General features: G+C 35.2%; 1 protein-coding gene across 1 annotated transcript; it reads right to left on the reverse strand.

The window, feature by feature from the left end:
* Window positions 1-10,679: 10,679 nt before the first annotated feature.
* On the reverse strand, window positions 10,680-11,615 carry LOC135967456 (olfactory receptor 13D1-like). Its single transcript, XM_065530677.1, has one exon. The coding sequence runs from the start codon at window positions 11,613-11,615 to the stop codon at window positions 10,680-10,682; it is 936 nt and encodes a 311-aa protein (XP_065386749.1).
* Window positions 11,616-21,548: the final 9,933 nt, after the last annotated feature.

The following is a 21,548-nucleotide window of genomic DNA, read 5'->3' on the forward strand; positions in this document are numbered from 1 at the left end:
TATCAATGCCCATTTAGAAGATGCCAGATTTCTTTGCTATCCCGAGGGAATTCCAATATTTTTCCAAGTCTTAGAAGAATGTCCAAGCTCTTGATTTTTAGTATGAATACTATTCCAGTCTTGTCTCTGTTACTAACCAGGTTGATTTGAGGAAGAAGAGGATTTGGGAATGTCAGACATTATATTGCTTTTCCTCGGTTTTTATGTCAACTTTTTACACTATGTGAAGAACATTTTAAATTTACAGCCCAAGATGAATGACAGAGTGTGCTCAGGAGTGAACCACATTCTAGGTAATCAGTTTGGCTGAATCAATTTTTGTTAATGGACCAGCAAATTTAGAGTATATTGGGCATAAACATATTTTACACAGACAAATAAGAATTACCTGCTTGTGGAATCTTTTAGGTTTAGTCACTCATTTAATCTTCCCAAGTTCACTTGTTAATTTTAGTGGATGGAATATTAAGCAGTCACAAACTATATTTAAATATATCCATCATAGCTGTTTACAGATTAAATCTGATGGCAAGAGTTGAGATCATTGATAATTAAATTTACATCCTGACAAAATAGGCTATGAGAATCTATTAGTTCCCATACACCAGTTCATTGGACTTTTTGCACCCACTAGGAATTCCAGGTAGGTAGAAAGCCCTGGAAGTCAGGCATTTTATGTTTGACCCACAGGCAGGCTGTCTTGAATGCTCAAGTTCTAATTTTGTTTTCCTTCACAGCTTAAATCCAGCCAGTTTCATAAATTCTCTGGGGTGACTGAGGTAGCTCCATAGTCTTATATCAGATTTATAAATTTTTGATAGAAAATTTGTTAAAGCAAGAAGAAATTTTAAAACACACGTTTCTCCTCGCAGGAGAGTATTAGGAGAGTTTTCCTCTCACAGGGTTGTAGAATCAAGGTCTGAAGAAAATAAAGACATGTTACCTGTCTTGATATATTTATGTGTTCAAATTTGCTGGGCAAAATACACTATCATTATAATACTGACATAATGCTTTATTTTAATACTTGGGCCTCTGGAGGAGTTTTCATTCAGAAAATTTATTTTAAAAGCTTAAGGAGGATGATTTTGTTGTTAGCAACTTGTTTTCTCTAATTTGGAGACAAAGTAAGATAAACTTATGTGATATACCAAGTATGTATCTGTGTGTGTGTGTGTGTGTGTGTGTGTGTGTGTGTGTTTAGTTTGCATATGTGTAGTGTGTGCATGTTCCTGGTGAAAATTCTACCAGATAGCAAAATCTACAAAGGTAAGTATTTCTCTGTATTCCTACCCTCTTTACTCCCATTGCACTCAATTTAGAACATGACATTTATAATATGATTCGATATATATTTATATCCATGAATAGGAAAATTATATGGAAGGAGGTGCAACAGGAGCAAAGGACATGCTTTTATATCCCACTGAAGTCCCAAGACAGGTTCATGATTGGGATTTAAGAGTAGAGACACAGCAAAAACGGCAAAATTTCATTGCTCTTAATCCAACAAATTATTTCATCATTTTCGTACAGTTTTATGCCTGCCCAATTTCCAAATATTCTAAGCTTGAGATTATGTCAACTTTTTAAGGTCCTGGGGACTTCTAAAATGGACACTTAAAAATGTAGCTTGGGAGGCCGAGGCAGGCAGATCACGAGGTCAGGAAATCGAGACCATCCTGGCTAACATGGTGAAACCCCATCTCTACTAAAAATACAAAAAATTAGCCAGCCGTGGTGGTAGGCGCCTGTAGTCCCAGCTACTCGGGAGGCTGAGGCAGGAGAATGGTGTGAACCTGGGAAGCAGAGCTTGCAGTGAGCCGAGATCGCGCCACTGCACTCCAACCTGGGCAACAGAGCGAGACTCCATCTCAAAAAAAAAAAAAAAAAAAAGTAGTAATATGTTGGCTATCAGCTAATTCACATACATCATCTCTCTAAAATCCTGTGATCTGGGCTATAGTGTCACTATCTCATAGATGAGGCCACAAAGCTTATGGAAGTTAATACATCTTGCCCAAACCTCAAAGTATGCAAGTTAAAGACAAGCATACACACCTGGCTATTCTTTCTTGAGTCAGTTATTCTTCATACTACAGCATGTTTACTTTTCCAGGTTACTTGTCATGACATCAAACACCAGTATTTCTTGGCAGCATATCTGAAATGATCAAAGAAACTATTACCTGCTTCTCAACTTTCATAGCAAGTATATTACATTTCTGGAAAATAACTTACAAAAGAAAATTAATTTAATTATTTATGAAAGAACCTTGACACCATCACATGCTGTGTCCAAAAATGATGCTTAATCACAATTGATAGGAATTAAATCTTAAATTAGGGGAAGATCTGACATTAATTGAGCTATGAGAAGGGGAGGAATTTAATATTAGCACTAATATTTCAGAAAAGACTATAAAAATAGCTTGTTTTGTTTTAGTAAAGATAACATGCACTTTACAAAAACGGGGGCTCCTAATTTATGGTGTGTAAGTAATATTTTATCTTTGAAATTATGAAATGTTTTTTATGCTGTTTTTGGATGACAACTACCTTTATTTTATTTCTAGATCTGAAATTCCAAAGGAAATATGTGCTTATTGTAAAATAGTCAAATACTACAAAATGTGCAAACTATAGAATTATAGGTCATGTTTTCATATTACAATAAAATGGGGCTGGGGGCGGTGGTTCATGCCTGTAACCCCAGCACTTTGGGAGGCTGAGGTGGGTGGATCACTTGAGGTCAGATGTTCAAGACCAGCCTGGCCAACATGGTGAAACCCTGTCTCTACCAAAAATACAAAAATTAGCCAGGCGTGGTGGTGCATGCCTGTAGTCTCAGCTAGTCAGAAGGCTGAGACAGGAGAATCACTTAAACTAGGGAGGTGGAGGCTGCAGTGAGCCGAGATCGCACCACTGCACTCCAGCCTGAATGACAGAGGCAGACTCCGTCTTAGAAAAATAAATAAATAAGTAAATACATACATACATACATAAAATAAAATGGGAAATAAATAGTAAAAATAGAATGAAAATGCCTAATCACTAAATAATGAAGAAAGATGCTTGGATTCAAGAGGAACTTAACAGAAAAACAAAAAAATTATCTAGAAACCAGTAAAAAAATTCCCACAAAATACAAAGTCTATAATAAAACAAAAAATGCTCTAAGTGCCTTCACTAGAGAAGGAAATAGAGGAGTAAGAAGAAGGAAATAAGAATTTTCTTCTTATTTCAAGAAGAAAGTTTTCTTCTTATTTCAATAAATTAGAAAAATAGAATTAGAAATAGAAATTAGGAATCAGAAAAGTAGAAAAATAGATCTGAATAAACAAGAAATTTATGAAGACAGTAACATTTAACAAGTAAATGAGAAAGGTACAAGTAATTTTATAATCACAATGTGGAAATCAATGAGAAAAACCAGGGTTCAACAGATGGGTTCTTGTTGCTGTTTCACATTCATCTCTCAAAGTTCTAAAGTGCCAAAATACACTTCTCTGATTGCAATACCTAATGAAAAGAATTAAATAAATTTCAGTGTTTGGAAATAAGTTTCTATTCTATTCCATTGGTTGATATGTGTATTTTTATCTGAGTACCATGCTCTTTTGATTACAGTAACTTTATAACATATTTTAAAATTGCAGCATATGATGCTGTCAGCTTTGTTTTTGCTCCAGATTGCTTTCCCAGGCAGGGTCTTTTCTAGTTCCATGTACACTTTAGGATTGTTGTTTCAATTTTTATGAAAAATGACATTGGAGTTTTGATAGGGATTGCATTGAATCCGTAGATTGCTTTAGGTAATATAGACATTTCACAATATTAATTCTTCCAATCCACGAACATGTAATATCTTTCAGTTTACTTATGTCTTCTTCAATTTTTTAAATCAATGTTTTATAGTTTTCAGCGTACAGTTCTTTTACGTCTTTGGTTGTCTTTTCTTTTTTATTTTGGAGAGATTGGCAACCAACTCATCTAAAATGATATGTGATCATTAAATAACAAGTAAAAGAATGAGGGTTCAAAACAAAACAACTCTACATTTTTTACTGGAACATGTTAGCTCTCCTATTAGAAAATTATGCTTATTGGCTTGTATTTTATGAGATGAGGAGTATATAATGATGAGTCTATTTTGAGCTTCTACACCTTGGTCTATAACTTATCCTTAACATCAAAATGTAATGGGATAATATCTATAGCCAAATAGAAAATTTCAAATACTCCCTTGTTCCCCAGCATTGCTAGGGATTCAGCAGTTCCCTTAAAATTGCTTCATAGCTATACATTTGCACATATACTTCTTTTTGTTCTATTGATTTTTATATTCCATTGCTTTATAAGATATCCTTGATATTCTTCTTGCAATTAGCCTTTTCAGGCTCTTATAGACAGCTTCTATTATACTAAAAGCTATGTAAAATGAAATCTTTAAAAATGAGATGTTATTCTTGGTCCCTAAATTCTGAGGTAGTTTGAGGATGTCGGGATGTGTTGTCTGCCATGACTCTGAAAAGACTAACATTAAAAGCCATAGTTTTCATTCTCCACTGGCCTGGGGAAACTGATGTTCTGTTATCTATAAAAACCTGGGGGAAATATATTATTTAATATTATCTTGAGTTATCATAGCCATGAACTACCTTGAGTTCTAAAAATCAAGTCCCCAGGGTTTTCATATATAGTTCATTAAGTGTCTTCTTTATGTGAAGACACTTCTTTGTTGCTCAGACCAATGTCAAGGAAATTTGGAGGTTCTGGGGAAATTCTGGAGGCCATGCCCTGCACACAGAATGAATACTGATGTAAGGTTAACTAAAGCTATAAGGAACTAAAGTCATGTGCCATTTAACAACGTTTTGATCAATGACAGATAACATATGATAGTGGTCTCATGAGATTATATATTTTTACTGTAACTTTTCTGTGTTTAGTTATTTTAGATACACAAATACCATTGTGACACAATTGCCTATAGTGTTCAGTACAGTAGCATGCTGTACAGCTTTGCAACCTAGGAGCAATAGACTGTGCTATGTAGCTTAAGTGTATAGTAGGCTATACCATCTAGGTTTGTGTAAATATTCCCTATGATGTTTACAACATAATTACATTTGCCAATTATGCATTTCTCAGACCGTACCCCTATTTTTATGACTGTAATATTTTTTCATGCTGAAATCTCCATGAGTCTAAAGAACATTACTCTCTGTAATACTTTTTAAATTTGCAGACGTGTAGATTTGTGTCTAGTTTCCCCAGACCCTATGGAAAATGTTGGTCAGAAACACACCATTTTTAAAGCATTTAACTGCTGTTGCATTTTGGCAGAATATTTAATAAATAGATCCATACTTATTGAAAAAAAGAGATATGCTCCGTTTTTAATATTTGGATCCAGTTAGAAGGGATGTCAGCTTATTGTTAATAACACTGACTCAATTAGTGTAGATAACCTTTTCATCTTCTCAAAAAAAAAAAAAAAAAGCTTTATCCTCAAGTATATTTTTTCACCTTAAATTTTCAAATCCTCAGTGATATCAGTTCCAATTACTGGTTTCCAGGCAGAATGTAAGTTGGAACATAAAATATTCAGGACAATTGACCTTGGTCTGTGATAAAATAAGTGAAGCTTTCCACTGAGGTTTGGGCCTCCGTCTCCTTGTCTCCAAGGCACAAGAAATCCTGTCTCAGAATCTACTTATAGTGCAGTTACATTGGCCACATCAAAATTTACCAAGAGACTCTATTATAATGATGTTTTCCACAATTTACTTTGAAATTTGTAATTTCCTTTATATTTATTATACACCAGATAGTGGCCAGGTTTTTTTTTTTTTTTTACTTATTTCCATCTCTTCTGTGCTGCCTTACTCATATCATTAGAAAAATGTTTTATAGGATTCCTGGGAGCTCATTTATACCTCATAGTATGAAATTGACTTTACATTTGCTATAATATTTTGGTGCTAAAATATTTTATGTTTTCTGCAATTTGCTGAAAAGAGAATCTTAATTTTTACAGAACTCAAAACCTAGTTTTAAATAGCCCATAGCCAATGTCAGGCAACAGTAAGTTTTTCAAATAAAATTTTCTCATTCTACCTTATTTTTCTCAGCTCTTAAATACTCCACTGTGATAATAAATATTGCTTGTGTTTATGACAGCTATATCCAGGGTTAAAATGTTTTTTGATCCAGAATATCTATTATAAGAAGAATAGGCTAGCACAAGGCAGCCAGCACTGATACACTCTAAAGTGCTAAACATGCTAAACATATGCATGGCAATAACCAGAAGCAATCTTCCTTCCACCACAGATCCAATATCAGGTCCCCAAAACACAGTTGTTTTGTAGTCTTTTACGAAATTGTTAGTCAGGTGCAGCCACATGAGGAGACACAGAAGAGGGTCAGGAAAGCAAAGTTTATTATACTCACAAGTCTTAGAGATAAGGGGCATGATACATCACACAGGGCCACATGGGGAAGCCACCAGGATGGTCAGAAGGTAAAAAACAGGTGTGCGGGGAAGGTTTATTGGAGTTTCCACAGGAAAGGCAAGTCAAGGCACAGTGAACAGTTTAGGTTTGGAAGGTTTGAATAATTTCTGCAGGGTTTGGGCTAAAGGAGTGATCTCTGGTTGTCTGGCAGTTGTCACTGGGAACTGGGGTTTAAGGGCCAGATAAAGAAGGTATGGCTCTGGATTAGTTAGTTTCCATGTCAGAGGTATGCTCCTGGCTGAGCTTTTTTCTATCTCTAAGAATTCACTAGCCCATGGAGGGCAGTCTCTTCCCAGCCAGCAATGTTTTTTAAAGTAAATGGACTTTATTATTTCTGTAGAAGTCAGGACATAAAGAGCTAAGATTCTGAAGAAAAGAGAAGTTTATTTAAATAAGCCAAACCTTCTGTACTCCTCTTTTATTCTCTTGGGACATTTGCTGATTCTTAATTGTTGCTTGATAGGCTGAGAAACTGGGCATAGGGCTGCTATTAAGAGACAGAAAAAGTGAAAATAGATTTTGGCATTGTCATGGGTCTAGGAAGACAAAACATGAACTTTAGACCAGCTAAGACACCCTGTTCTTGAGAGGCCAAGGTCCCAAACTGAAGGGATGTACAGATGAGTGCTCTCCACTGTTGTCATTGGTTTTCCACATGAGGCATTTGCTGACTCTAGGCTAGTCAGAACAAGAAGCCAGGATTGTACAAAAAATAACTAAGAATGTTAGGTGAGATTGTGGCTGCCTCATGTGGTTATGAGATCAAAATTGGAGTCTAGGACCTAAGGAAAAAAAAGTTTTTTTTAATGAAATCTCTAGAATCTCAGTTGGGACTCTGGAGACTCTGGAGAAGAGAATCTAAGAAAAGGAGGTGAATTAGATTTTGGCTTATATTTACAAAGTCTGAAATCCAACTCTAAGTTATTTCAACCCGTCTTTGACCTAAGACAATCTCCCTTACTCTGGGTTTCTACTGAAGGATAAAGTAAATCCTCTTTGGATAAATAAAACATCACCCAGAGATTCTACATTTTTTTCATCTGCAGTATCTGGCATTTAATAAAAAAATTACAAAGAATAAGAAAACAGTACCAAGAGACAAAAACAGACAATTGAAAGACCCTCAGGTGATCTAAGTATAGAAGCAGTCAGACACAGACTTTAAAATAACTAATGTTAACCTGCCATGAGCATAGATAACAAGATGAGGATTTCAACCGACAACTTAATGTTATATTTTAAAAATTGAAATTATGGACTTCCAAACCACAGTAACTGGTATTAAGAACTAAATACATAGATTTAATAGCAGAATAGACAAGGTTGAAGAAGGGCTTAACAAACTGGAAGGTAGATCTGTAGAAAATAACCAGACTGGACACATGGAGAAGACAAAGGAAGTAAAATGCAGAAAGGACTGTGAGAGCTACATGGAATATAATGGAAAAATCTAACATATGTCTTACTAGATGCTAGAAAAATCTAACATATATCTAACATATATCTGACATAAATCTAACATATATCTAACTAGATGTCCCTCCTGTTCCAGAGGGACAGGAGAAAGAGAAATGGAATAGAAGAAAAAATGGCAAATGTCAAATGAAATTGGTAAACTTATAAAAGACATCAAGCCACAGATTTAAAGAGATCTATAACATCAAGGAGGATGAGTTAAAAAAAGCCAACTATAAGAACCTTGTTATACAATTTCAGAGACCAACTCTAAAGAAAAAATATAAAAACAACCAAAAGAAAAAAGAAGACACATATTTTCAAAGAAGCAGCAACAAAACAGAGGCAACTTCTCAGCAGAAACAGTGGATACCAAATATAAAGAACAGCATTTTTTAAATGTTGAAAAAAAAATTGCCAACCAACAAGTGTATACTCAGTGAAAGTATCCTTTAAATTGAGAACAAAATGAAAACATTTCCAGACTCTTCCCCTTAACTTCCCTCCATCTACACAAATAATTCTTCTTTAGTAGTCTTACCTTGAAAGAAATCCTGACTTGGCATGGTGGCTCATGACTGTAATCCTAGCACTTTGAGAGGCCAAGGCAGGCTGATCACTTGAGCCCAAGAGTTTGAGACCAGCCTGGGCAACATGGCAAAATCCCATTTCTACAAAAAATTACAAAAATTAGCTGGGTGTGGTGGCATGTGCCTGTAGCCCCAGCTACTCAGGAGGCTGAGGTGGGAATATCACCTGAGCCAGTGAGGGTCGAGGCTGCAGTGAGCTGTGACTGCTGACATTCTTCTCAACTGGCTTGGGTTCCAACACTTCAGACAAGGCCGTTTCCTTCAAAAATGCCCACTTCACCCTAATCGGTTTCTCACACACCTTGACTCTTCTCCCCTCCTCAGGTGAGCTCTTTTCACTCCATTTAGGTCTTTCTTCAGGGATTCTCTCTTCACCCCTTTCAGACTTGGATACCCATATTTTGAACCTCCCCATCCCACTATGGATGCTTTTCTCACCCCATGAGGACTCTGACAACTCTCTCCTGACCACCTATGGTGTGCAGGTGTTTCCCTTATCCCATTTGTGTTCTAATATCTTCTGTCAGTCAGCTTTTCTTTGCAGGTGTGGTCCTCAGTCAGGTGCAACACCTTCCTCTCGTGTATATGCCCCTTTCATGCTGCTTGGACTTTGACGCCCTGAACTGAGCCTCTCTTCCATGTTGACATCTCCCTTATTCTGGACAGGCTCCAAAACATCATGCTGGGCAGAACAAGCAAGGATGCCTTTCTCAATGCCATTGGGTTATAAAAATCTTTACTGGTTTTACTGAACAAGTAAGTTCATAGCCTCAGCTCATAGCCTGAGCTGAGTTCCTCACCCAGCTCAGGCTATGACAGTGTACCAGGCAGCTCAACTATATATTATGCAAATATATATTTTACAAAAAATACAACTGTGTATTATTTACTAGCCAGTCCAAGGTTTTTTCTAATGAAAGGAAAATATTTTAAATGAGACTATAATGAAAGGAAAATATTTTAAATGAGACTATCAATTGCTTTTGAAAGAAATTGAAATTGTCAGTGTTCTATAAGAATTTATACAATTGATATATTTTTCTCAGCAATTGCTTATTTGATAATAATATACATTAGGATTTTTTGTCTTACCTGGCCAAAATGATCTCTTCAGAATATTTTATTCAGACTTTATCTTCTCTAATTTTTCTCTACGTTTAAAAATCAGCTGTTATTTTACCAAAATCTTTTAGAATTGTAGTTTGGTAAAGGAAATAATGTATAAATTTCAGTTATCTCCCTGTATTAAATCAGGTACTTAGACCGTATTTTACCATCCTTTAAAATTTTTAATTAATTCAACAGTTAATTATTGCCAACTGTTTTTAATTAACTTGACATTAGATTTTATGCAGAGAACAGTGAGCCATTGTTCTGCTATTGGGAAGAATTTCGGAAGGTAATAAATGATTAGAGTATAAAAGAAAAATCGCTTAGTGGAGATAAAGTCCAGGGCAGCACGGAGGAGGGAATAGCTAAGTCTGGGAAAGCTTTGGATTGTGTTGCAGAGACTATGACACTTGACCTGTCCTTTATAAGATTGTTAGGATTTCACCTGAGAAGGAGAAATGTGAAAATGCAGATGGAATAGCATGTGCTATTGTCACTAGGTGTGAAACAAAATGATATAATTTGGTAATTACATAGTAAATAGAACATAGCTTGTGCAAAGGGGTAGTGGGAGGGAAAGGACAGGGAAAGAGGTTGAAATATGTAGCTGGAAAGGAAAGTTGGGACCAGATCCAGTCCCTGGATAAAATAAAGAGCAAGAATAAAAGAACAAAAACACAACATAGTTTTTTTTTTTTTTTAAAGAGGGCTGACAAATGTGTTTTAATTGTTAAAATTAATGAGCTAGATTTTCTTAGAAAGACTTACTTAAAATATTTTTCTTGTTTCCAAAAGTTTGCTCTCACAGAGCACTTGTTTCTATATTTTAATGCAATCAGTCATTTTCATAAAGCAATACAGTTAAACTCTTAATCTTCAGATTTTTTGTAACTCTGAAATTCTGACTCAACATGACCTTAATTGCTTTCCCTCTATCTTTAAAAGTCTTCTCTCAAACTTGTGAGTGTATTTTGTGCATAAACTCAAAGGTGTCAGTGTGTCATCATTTCCTCCAGAACCAGTGTCCACTCATTAATTTCCTCATGGCTCCATGCACCTCTGTGTTCCTCAGGCTATAGATGACAGGATTGAGCATGGGGGTGACTATGCCATAGAACAGGGCAATCAGCTTGTCAAAAGCAGAGTCTTTGGACTTCGGCTTCATATACATGAAGAGGATTGTCCCATAAAACACAATCACCACTGTCATGTGGGCTGAACAGGTGGAAAAGGCCTTTTTCCTTCCTTCAGCTGAATTGATTCTTAGTATAGTAGAAAGGATACAGATGTAAGAGATACAAATCAGCAGTAATGGAGAAAACAAAAATATTACATTGCCCAACATTATAATAATCTCATTCAAGGAAATATCTGTGCACGCCAGCTTGACAAAGGCCAATATTTCACAAACAAAATGATTAATGACATTTTTTCCACAGAAGGGCAACCGCATTGCAAGAACAGTTTCTGTCAATGAGTTGAGAAAGCCTAGTCCCCAAGAGAGAGCCGCCATCTGAATACAAAGGGCCTTGCCCATGATGATGGGGTATCTCAGAGGGTTGCAGATGGCCACATAACGGTCATATGCCATCACTGCTAGAAGCACACACTCGGTGGATCCCATAGTGTAAGAGACAGACATTTGAACCACATATCTAGTGAAGGAGATGGTTTTCTTCTCTGATAGGAAGTGTATCAGCATTGAGGGGATGAAGGAGGATGTGTACCAAATGTCTAAGAAGGAAAGATTCCCAAGGAAGAAGTACATGGGTGTGTGGAGACGAGGATCCAGGAGTGTCAGAATGATCAAGGTGCCGTTCCCCAGGAGAATCACCAGGTACATCACCAAGCACATCACGAAAAGGAATTTTTCAGCTCTCGGGTACTCTGAAAGTCCCTGCAGAATGAACTCAATCTCTGTCCAATTGGTCCTTCCCATGTTATTGTTTTATACCTAGAATTTAACAAGTCTGTATAGCATTAACATATGAAGTGAGAGGTAATTGATGTGGGAGGGGCAAGTGTATCTCTGCTGGCTAAAGTGGTGGTAACAGCTTTGAGGTTAGCTTCTGGGATTCCTCTTCTAGATCATAAAACAGTGAATTGAAGACACATGTTAATTATATTGGTAGTTTGTTAAAAAGTGCAGGCCTCCGTATTCCATTTCTTGAGATCTTGATGCAAGAGGTGTGAGGCAGGGAGGAACCATTTGCATTTTTAACAAGCATCTGTTACTTCTCATGCAGTTGATCCACAGATCCCACTTTGAAAATCAGTATTTTGAAGAGAGCATGCTTTAATCTGTTCGACAAAGATTTATAGTTTGATTTTATGCCATGAAAATAATTAATGCCATTGGCTTAGTTTTTTGTAGTTTACAAATATGTTCACATATTATTCATCTTATTACACTATAATTCCCCGAAGAAAATGAAGGCTAGTGAGAAACTTACATACAATTATAGTAAGTGAAGGAGTTGTTATGCAAAGCTTCACTTTTTTGTCTTTAAATCCCATTTTTTAAAACTATACCTTATAACCCTCCCAAAATGATGTAAGTTCTATCGAAGGGGTGGGAATCAGGCATCTTTTCTTTTTTTTTATAATACTCTTCAGGTGATTTTAATGTACAACTGAGGAAGAGATCCAGCTATCTTGTGGAGTGCTTTCAAACTTTAGTCTTCATACAAGTCACGTGAGGAATTTTGTAAAATATTCTGATTCAAGAAATGTGTGGTGGGTTATGAGCGCTGCATTTATTAACATGTTCCCAGGTGATGCTGATATTGCTCGTCTACAGAACATACCTGAGTAGCAAGGCCTTTCAGATCATCTGACTCCAATACCACTGCAGTGCTATTGCTACTTCAATTGTGTATAAAATAGCAACTGGACAATAGACAATGCTAAACTGAACACTGGTGAAGCATGAAGATACCTCTGTGTAGTTTATTGCAATCAATTCTGGTTATATATGCAAGCAACCAAATTGCACAGAGAAGAACCTGCCTTTTACCTCTGTCCATATGAAATTCATTCCTCTTCTTGTTGAATTTGCAGTTAGGGCCAGTGTTTTCCTAAAGAAGGAATATTGGTCCGGTTCAGGCACCTGAGTAGTGCACCAAAGAACATGGAACAAATGACTTTAATCTGAAAAAACTTAAAGGGTAGATATTAGCAGATTACCTTCTTCTTTATAGCAAATAAGTCACAGAATATCATTTTGAAAACATCTCAACATCCTCATGGTATTCTATCTAGCTTTAAAATATATCCCTAGTGGAAAAAAATTGATGCAATGAATGAATTTTGACTTAATATTTTAAACAAATGACTGTGTTTCTGGTACAGGATTTGCCATTTCTGTGCTAATCATTTGCCCACAGGTTGTGCTGCTTTCTATGAAAACTCCGGTTTACAATGGTCAGGCAAGATAATCGGCATAAAAGGATGCTTATATTTCTTTTCCTTTTTTTTTTTTTGAGACAGAGTCTCACTCTGCTGCCCAGTCTGGAGTGCAGTGGCGTGATCTCGGTTCACTGCAACCTCCGCCTTCCGAGTTGAAGCAATTCTCCTGCCTCAGCCTCCTGAGTAGCCGGGATTATAGGTGCATGCCACCACTCCCGGCTAATTTTTGTATTTTTAGCAGAGACGGGGTTTCACCATGTTGGCCAGCCTGGTCTGGAACACCTGACCTCAAGTGATCCGCTCACCTTGGCCTCCCAAAGTGCTGGGATTACAGGCATGAACCACCACCCCTGGCTGGATGCTTATACTTCTGTTGGCTATGGAAATGAGGGCTTTCAACTAATTCAAGCTACATCCTACTTTCTAGGCATGAATTACAAAGAAGGTAGAAAGTGTTAGGTAGGCCAGCATACACTTTTTTTGGTAGTAAGGTAGGAATTTGAATGACTGTAGCTGCATATATTAACCTACTCTGAATCTGCCAATGAAATTTACATAGAGGCCTTGAAAATCTGCATTGAAATTTTTTCAGGCAAGATATGAATCAGGTAGACTGCCCTCTCTTTTCTTTTCTTGGAACATCTAAACATTGATTCCTATTTGAAAATTAATTTTGGAAAATAATTATGGTATAAATAGTATCTGAACAGCCCTAAGATGGTTGCTGCAATCATAATTTCACTTGCAAATATTTATAAGAGAAACCACCAATCTGCTTTGATGCTTTCAAATGGGAAAAAAGGAATAATGAACAATATAGAATAAATTATTTGAATTACTCTTGCAATGTTGGTGTAATTTAAGAAGCGAGTCACAAACACTCTGTAGGCATTATGCCTTCATTTTTTTGCACTTAGGTTTAATTTCCTAACATGGATTCCCAGAATCTTCTTGGGAACAGGAAATGAAGATTGTTAAGATGCTGAATAGTTTCTAATAAATCACTTTCCATGGGACTTCTAGTATCGAATAATTTTATTCTTTCCAGATCTTTGCTCTTATTGGATATTATCTTTTAAAAGAGTCTTACTCTTGTCTAATGTTAGTGGAATTGTCAAATAATCATAGTACACTCATGTAATGGGCCATTATGCACCTATTAATATGATGTTTGTGGGGAATTTGTATGAACACAAAAGTCATATTTAAATTATTTTAAGATGATTAAGTTAAAACAGAAACAAAAGTATATATTATAACACTGTGTGCAAAACGAAAGCCTAAACCAAGATAACCCAGATAGAAAATAAAGGCTGGAAAGAAATATCCAAAATGTGAACGGTTATTTTAGATAACTTTTTTCTACTTTTCTTAGTATCTACATTTCTAAATAAATATATATATATAAAAGTAAAATGTAAACAAAAGTGAAAAACGCTGAAACAGTTGTCTATAATTATATTAGGAAGACTAACTCAGAGTAATCAATGTTAAAACAATTGAAATAGTACAGCAATTTTGTCTAGAGATTGCACAATGTGACTGAATTGTGCTGGTGTGTCCTTTCCAGTTATCCACAGGAACTCACTAGTTTTTGTATTGCATCTAGAGCATTTATATCCCTACACTTAAAATCTTCTAGGTAACAGTCTTTATTGTTTTCTGAAGGTAACCAAGATAAAGAACTTGATACTTAATCAAATGATCTCAAAGGAGATTGCAGACCATTAATGCCTAGAACAGAATTGTTACTAGAAGATGAAGTTTGTATTTGCAACAGGCTCTAAACTAGCTGGAATCCTGCCACCCTCAAATACCCCTCTTCCAGCCCCTGTAAGAAATAACCAGTCTATGATTCAATGCTCTGGGGCTGCTTTAGTGTTGCGATAGACCTAAGCAAAGTTTATGACTTTTCAATTTAAGCCAGAAGTCAAACTCTCTAACTTTCTAGAAAAACATCTAACCTTGTTTTGCTTTGCTTTATTAACTTAGCTACTTGAAGGTCTAACATTTAAAGTACTAATTTTTTTCCCACAAAACCATGTAACATCTGTACCCTAAATACTCCCTAGAAGAAACAATTGTGTAATCTCCAGCTTTTCTAAAGAGAGCAGTTAAGATCATTGATATTACACAAAGTTTAATGGACATGTCAACCATCAATTTATAGGTATACTCTAACCCTCAATTAATACACCATGAGGAAAGACATATTATTTTAGCTCACAAAGGGAAGGGCAATTTATAACATGTGAAGTATTAGTATGTATTTGACATTTCATATAATTTTTATTACTTAATTGTCAAAATAACCCAAATACTACTATGACTTTTTTTTTTTTTTACAAAGAAATTAATTTGAAATTTCAAAGGATGGCCGAATAGGAACAGCTCCGGTCTGCAGCTCCCAGTGAGATCAATGCAGAAAATGTTCAATATCTGATAGTAGTAAAGATTACCACTGTTCTGTTCTGCAGTGTTCACTTATTTTTATGGTACAAACATTTTATAAAACCACAATTTAATTAGATGAACTGAACTTTGAAAAAGGGTCTATATGATAATTATGCACATAGAGAATAAATTTAGCCCTTTTGAAAACCACTTATAAAGACATTATCCACAACAATGACTTCAAATGAAAGCCTACCCCAAATTCCTTTCAGGTCTATTGTGGGAAATTTAGGCCTAGTATAGTGGAATTTGACTTACTATGTAAATAAGAACTCGAAAAAATTTAATATTTTTTCTTTTACCCTGGCTGCCTGGGGTTCGAACTAACACTCAGTTGTAATTATTTCTCACCTCTCTTTCATATTACTTGTTGTTAATTCTATTTTTACTGCAAGTACCTTTAATTATATGCTTTCTCAAACCCTTATTGGCTATAGTTTACATATGAATAATATATAAATCGCCATGTGTTCTTTCTCCTTGTTACTGTTACTTAAGACTTTAGTGGACCAGATATTTAAATACAATAACCATTAGCCTATTATTTGAGAGTCTGTTGCATTGTAGTCAACTTCCTTTTCCTCACATGAATTAATTCTATGATCTCAAAAGAGACTGCACACCACTGGATTATTTTGGAGTTAAAGAGAAAAATTTAAATAAAATCTCCTGGTCTGGTAGGTGATGACTGGGTTTTTGCATATTCTTCCTTGACATATATATTAAATATTTGTATTCTTGAAATACCATAAGCAACGACCATGTCAACTCAAAAATCTTTATATTTGTTGATAAGATGTTTTTCTTTTGAAATAATCGCAATAAAATCTTCTCTGTTTATCTTACCTCCTGACTGGGTTTGAAAATCATCCATACCATTCCATGCTATTAAGTAATGGAAAAAATTCCCAGGAATTTGAATTTCACTTATATTTTTCAGATGATACAAGAAGATTCTCAACTTGGATACAGTACCTCCTCTTTCTAAAAAGAAATGTGAGGAAGGGTAGGCATAATCAGGCAATTTGGCTGTACGTGAATATTCTTAAGAGGATATCGAGGAAATAAAATGTATTAAGCATAATGATCAATGATGTAACTCTAGTTTTCCCATAATTTGTTCTTAAGTTGACGCTTACTCAAGGGAGACTCAACTCTTTTGGAGGGGAGTTCAGCACTTACTTTTACAAACTTCTTCAGTCCCTAAGGTTGTAAGTCAAAAATCACAGGATTCTCTAGGGATACAGTCCTTGATTTCTGCATATTCCAAAGACCCAGTTATTCTGATCTAAAGAAAACCTTCCCCAGCCATACATTTCTTGGAGTATTCATTGAATATGTCTGTATTTGATGGCATTATAATAAGTTGGGGATCCAGTTAGAATGTCCAAAAGTTATCAGAAAAGTTAAACTTTTCTCACAAATTTGTTTTTTTTTGTACTGCGTAAATAATTCTAAGTTAACTCTATAGAATCCTACATTTCAACTGTTTAAATTTTTTCTGTTTTTCATATTTTTGTTAATTCCAGGCAACATGCGAACATTTTTCTTTATACCAGTAGAATTGTAGAATAAATAAATTTTAATTAGCATTTGCCACTTTACATCAATAATTTTCTGATTTTTGATTTTTTATAGTATATGTAACATTCTTTTTTAATATTTAAAGATATGTTATTAAATGGAATTACTATAGCCTATAATTTTCATATTATTGGACATATTTATTTTTAATTTTTTGAGATTTTTATGTAATTACCATTGATATCTATGAACTTGGCTATCTAATCTGCTGTTGCTTCAACTAGAGATAAGATAAATTTCTAGAGATAGAACTACAGAATACAAAGATATGAATTATGAGAGAATTCTTAGTACACAGGCAGAACTGTTTCCCCCACTTACACTTCATATTTTTCCTGAAATATTTGCACAGAACATTCTTTGTACATTTTCTAGAACCAGAAAATATATTTATTCTCTTCTATTTGCATAAAATGTTACTTTGTTTTACATTTTATTTCTATGATTGGTAGTTAGATCGAATATTTTCTTTGTGTTTATTACTTATATTTTCTCTCCTCTTCATTTGTATGAACTATTAATTAGATTATATGATTAACACTTTGCTCTTCAAATTTTCTGCAAATATCTTTCAAACTGTGTCTTTTCTTCTTATTTTTAACATGCTTTTAAAAAAATTTAGGTAAGATTTTAATATGATCCTGAAAAAGCCTCAATGAAATATTTTTCTATGACTTATTTTTTTGTCCCATCATATGATAACTATGTTGGTTTATGTCTCAGACATAGACCAGATTTACATTGTAAAAATATTAACGGATTTTTCCAAAATGGATTATTAAATCTATGTCTCACAGTTCCCTCTTATTCATTCACAAAATATTTATTTAATATCTGTTATGGGCTAGATTCTGTGATTAGCCTTGATATAAACTTGGATATGGTAGAAAAATATAGGGTCATAAATTTTAAAGATAAACATGAGTTAACATTATATTACAGGTTATAATATTTCTTCTACCTTTACTTTTAATTTGCATCCTTTTATACTTAACACTATATCACAAGTAATTTTTTATATATTATCAAATACTCAGGGAACACACGACTTATAAAGGCCACATAGCATTCGTTCTATTTATATCTCAAGTTTTATTTGATCTATTTTCAATTAATGGGGATTTATCTTCCTTTCATTTCTTTACTATTATGAATAATTCTGTAATAATTATAACATTCTTTAAGGGGGTACTTCTATTTTTTTGCATAGCCTTACTCACCTCAATAATGAATTATGAAAGTAGAGGTAAAGATAATTACATACATACTGAAATACTATCATACCAGTGAAATTGTCAAGTTCTACATGATTGGATCTTAGAGGTGGAAATTATCTTAAACCTAGTCCTAAACCTTATGAGATGACAGAAACACATCTACAGTATGACTGATAACTACTTTACTTCTGCCTGTAGACCCAGTGATGATTAGAACACTTTATGAGGCCACACAAGTTATTTTTGTACAATTCTAATTATCAGTTATTTACAGTCAACTATATATATTATATATCAATAGATAAAGATATATAGATATATTGATATATAACTCTCTGTATGCAACTCTTTTTCTCTGTAGAACAACAACAAAAAACATGCAGACTTTTCTCATGACAGCTATTTTTTCTTTTTTTTTGAGACAGAGTCCCGCTCTGTTGCCCAAGCTGGAGTGCAGTGTTGTGATCTCAGCTCACTGCAACCTCCGTCTCCCGGGTTCAAGCAGTTCTCCTGCCTCAGCCTCCCAAGTAGCTGGGATTACAGATGCCCACGACCATGCCCAGCTAATTTTTTTGTATTTTTAGTAAAGACGAGATTTCACCATGTTGGCCAGGCTGGTTTTGAGCTTCTGACCTTGTGATCCACCCACCTTGACCTTCCAAAGTGCTAGGATTACAGGAGTGAGGACAGTTTTTTTTAAAAAAGTATTTACAGGTGGCTGTCTCTTTCCTTGCTCTGGTCTATGGTTCTATGTTCCTTCAGCCATTCTCCATGTATTTTTAAAAATATAATTAAGAACATGTATTACTTAAGAAACTACTTAGGAATGTGAGGTTCCCTGTGATAAATAAGGACCCCTCCTATGCATACTGCTTCTGGTTACTGGTTTTGCAAGACTCTGTGGGGCAAAGCACTCTCTGTCATGTAAGAATTAAGAATGAACTCATTAAGAGCATAAATTCTGGAATCAGCTCTGCTTTGTCAAACTCCACCTCTATGATCTTAGGGAGGTTACTGCACCTCCATAAGTCTCAATTTCCTTATATGTAAATTAGAAACTTAAAAATGCCTACCTGATGTTGTTATTCTGAGAATTAATGAGGTTATGCATATGAAGAATTTAACATTGTTATGGAGGCATAGTAGATACTCAGCAAAAGTTCTTGCTACTCTTCTAATTATATTGATTAGAAGAGTATTGATGATTGTAAATATGCACCTTGCTTTTATAGCAAGAGAATGACTTTGGAGTTGGAAATACATGGGTTGGGACCTCAGTTTCCTGATTTGTAGCTTAATGACTTTGAATAAGCTATAAAATTAGTGTTATAATTATCTTGCAGGACTGTTACGTGGTCAAGTTTAAAGGGTGATTATCTTGATTCTTGGCATTTAATAGGAATTCCATAAAAGACAGTTAACATTGTTATATTTGATTATAAATCAGTGAATCTGAGTATAGTTTGCCTAATGTTGATGCCAAAAATAATCACTTTGAATTGATTTTGGTAAATAAAACAGACATGAAATCATTTTGTTTCAGTATGAAGCTATGTAAATCAATGGAAAGAATATCAAAATGAATCACTGTTTCCAAAGAATGAAATCTATTCCTGATGAGTTGAGAAAAATATGTATTGCTTCTAATAGACAAAATTATAAACATATTGAATTTGATTAAACAAAGTATTAGCAAGTTGTCTAAGATAATTTCATCTAAATTAGAAGAGGCTCTTTTTTTGATAAGTGTATTTGAGTCAGTAAGCACATTAGTAGGCACAAAGATGAGTAGGGCGCAGCTCTCCCAAGTCCTGAGTTCCTGCTTATCATGGCATTACTGTCAAACTCATAGGAGCAGAGAGTAGAATGGTGGTTGCTAGGGGTTGGGAGTGGGGAAAACGGGGAGGTATTGGTCAAATGGTACAAACTTTCAGTAACTAGGTGAACAAGATCCAGCCTGGGCAACATGGTGAAATCCCGTCTCTACAAAAAATTAGCTGGGCAGGGGGGTGCATGACTGTAGTCCCAGCTATGGGGATGCTGTGGTGGGAGGATCACTTGAGCCCAGGAGATCAATGTTGCAGTGACCCGTGGCTGGGTGACAGAGTGAGACCCTGTCTCGGATAAAATAAAATAAAAAGATGAACAAGATATCTGATGTACAGCATAGATGGTGATGGATGTGTTAATTAATTTGATTTTTATAATCATTACCCAATGTATACATATATACCTTGGATATATTCAATCTTTGACAACTATAAATAAGATAAAATGGCATTTTGCAACTGCTTCCTAACTGGTCTCTCAACTTCCACTGTTCCCTTCCTTCAGTATATTTTCCAGGTAGTTGCATGGGAGATATTCTTAAAATGTGATACATTTCAAACCACTACTCTGCTTATCAGCATATCATACCAGCTAAGATTTGTTAAATGATTGATTGTTGCCTATGTTTTACTTCTTAATTAAAAAAAAATCCTTGTGAGGGCCTAGTTTCACAATCACAGCAAACTGGGAAATGGTCACAACTTGGTGTCTTGTAAGAATTGTTTTCTGGACTGTGAAATTTGTCTCAAAGTGAGAGAAAATGCTACAGTTTGACTACATGTTCTTCATTTTCATGTGCAGCACAGGTGCCTATAAAATAAAGCAGAAAATGTTTGAGAGAAGCATGGCTCGTACTTCCAAAGGTCAGTACTGTCATTCCAGCAACATTCACTAGTATGTCCTAGAACTTCAGCTCCCTAAAAGACATGAGCTCTTTCAAACCAACCCAATATTCATCTTTGGATGTTTCATCAGTAGCCAGGGCTGAGCTAGAGCATCATGCTTCTCCTGGAGCTCTATGTGAAGTCAGGGTGGGTGAAGACCGTAGTATGGCAGAAACACTGGAGGTGGCAGGTCAGCATGGTCCAATTCCCTTCTCACTGCGGGTGCCTGTGTCAAATGCTACCAGATGTCAAAGGGACAGATATGGATACATTTTTAGTTGAAATTGGTGCTAAATAATGTTAATAATGGTATAATTATTTAAGACATTCAAATTTAAGTTCTCAAATTTCATCACGAATTTGAGGAATCATGACAAAAAGTTAAGCAACGTGATCGACCTTTGAACACTTGCTCACATTTGTGTTATATTCAATATAATATACTCTCAATGAAGCATCTCGTGGATACTTATGATACAGCCTCTACTAGAAAGC

This window comes from Macaca fascicularis, chromosome 15 (assembly GCF_037993035.2).
Source record: "Macaca fascicularis isolate 582-1 chromosome 15, T2T-MFA8v1.1".
Lineage (NCBI taxonomy): Eukaryota > Metazoa > Chordata > Mammalia > Primates > Cercopithecidae > Macaca > Macaca fascicularis.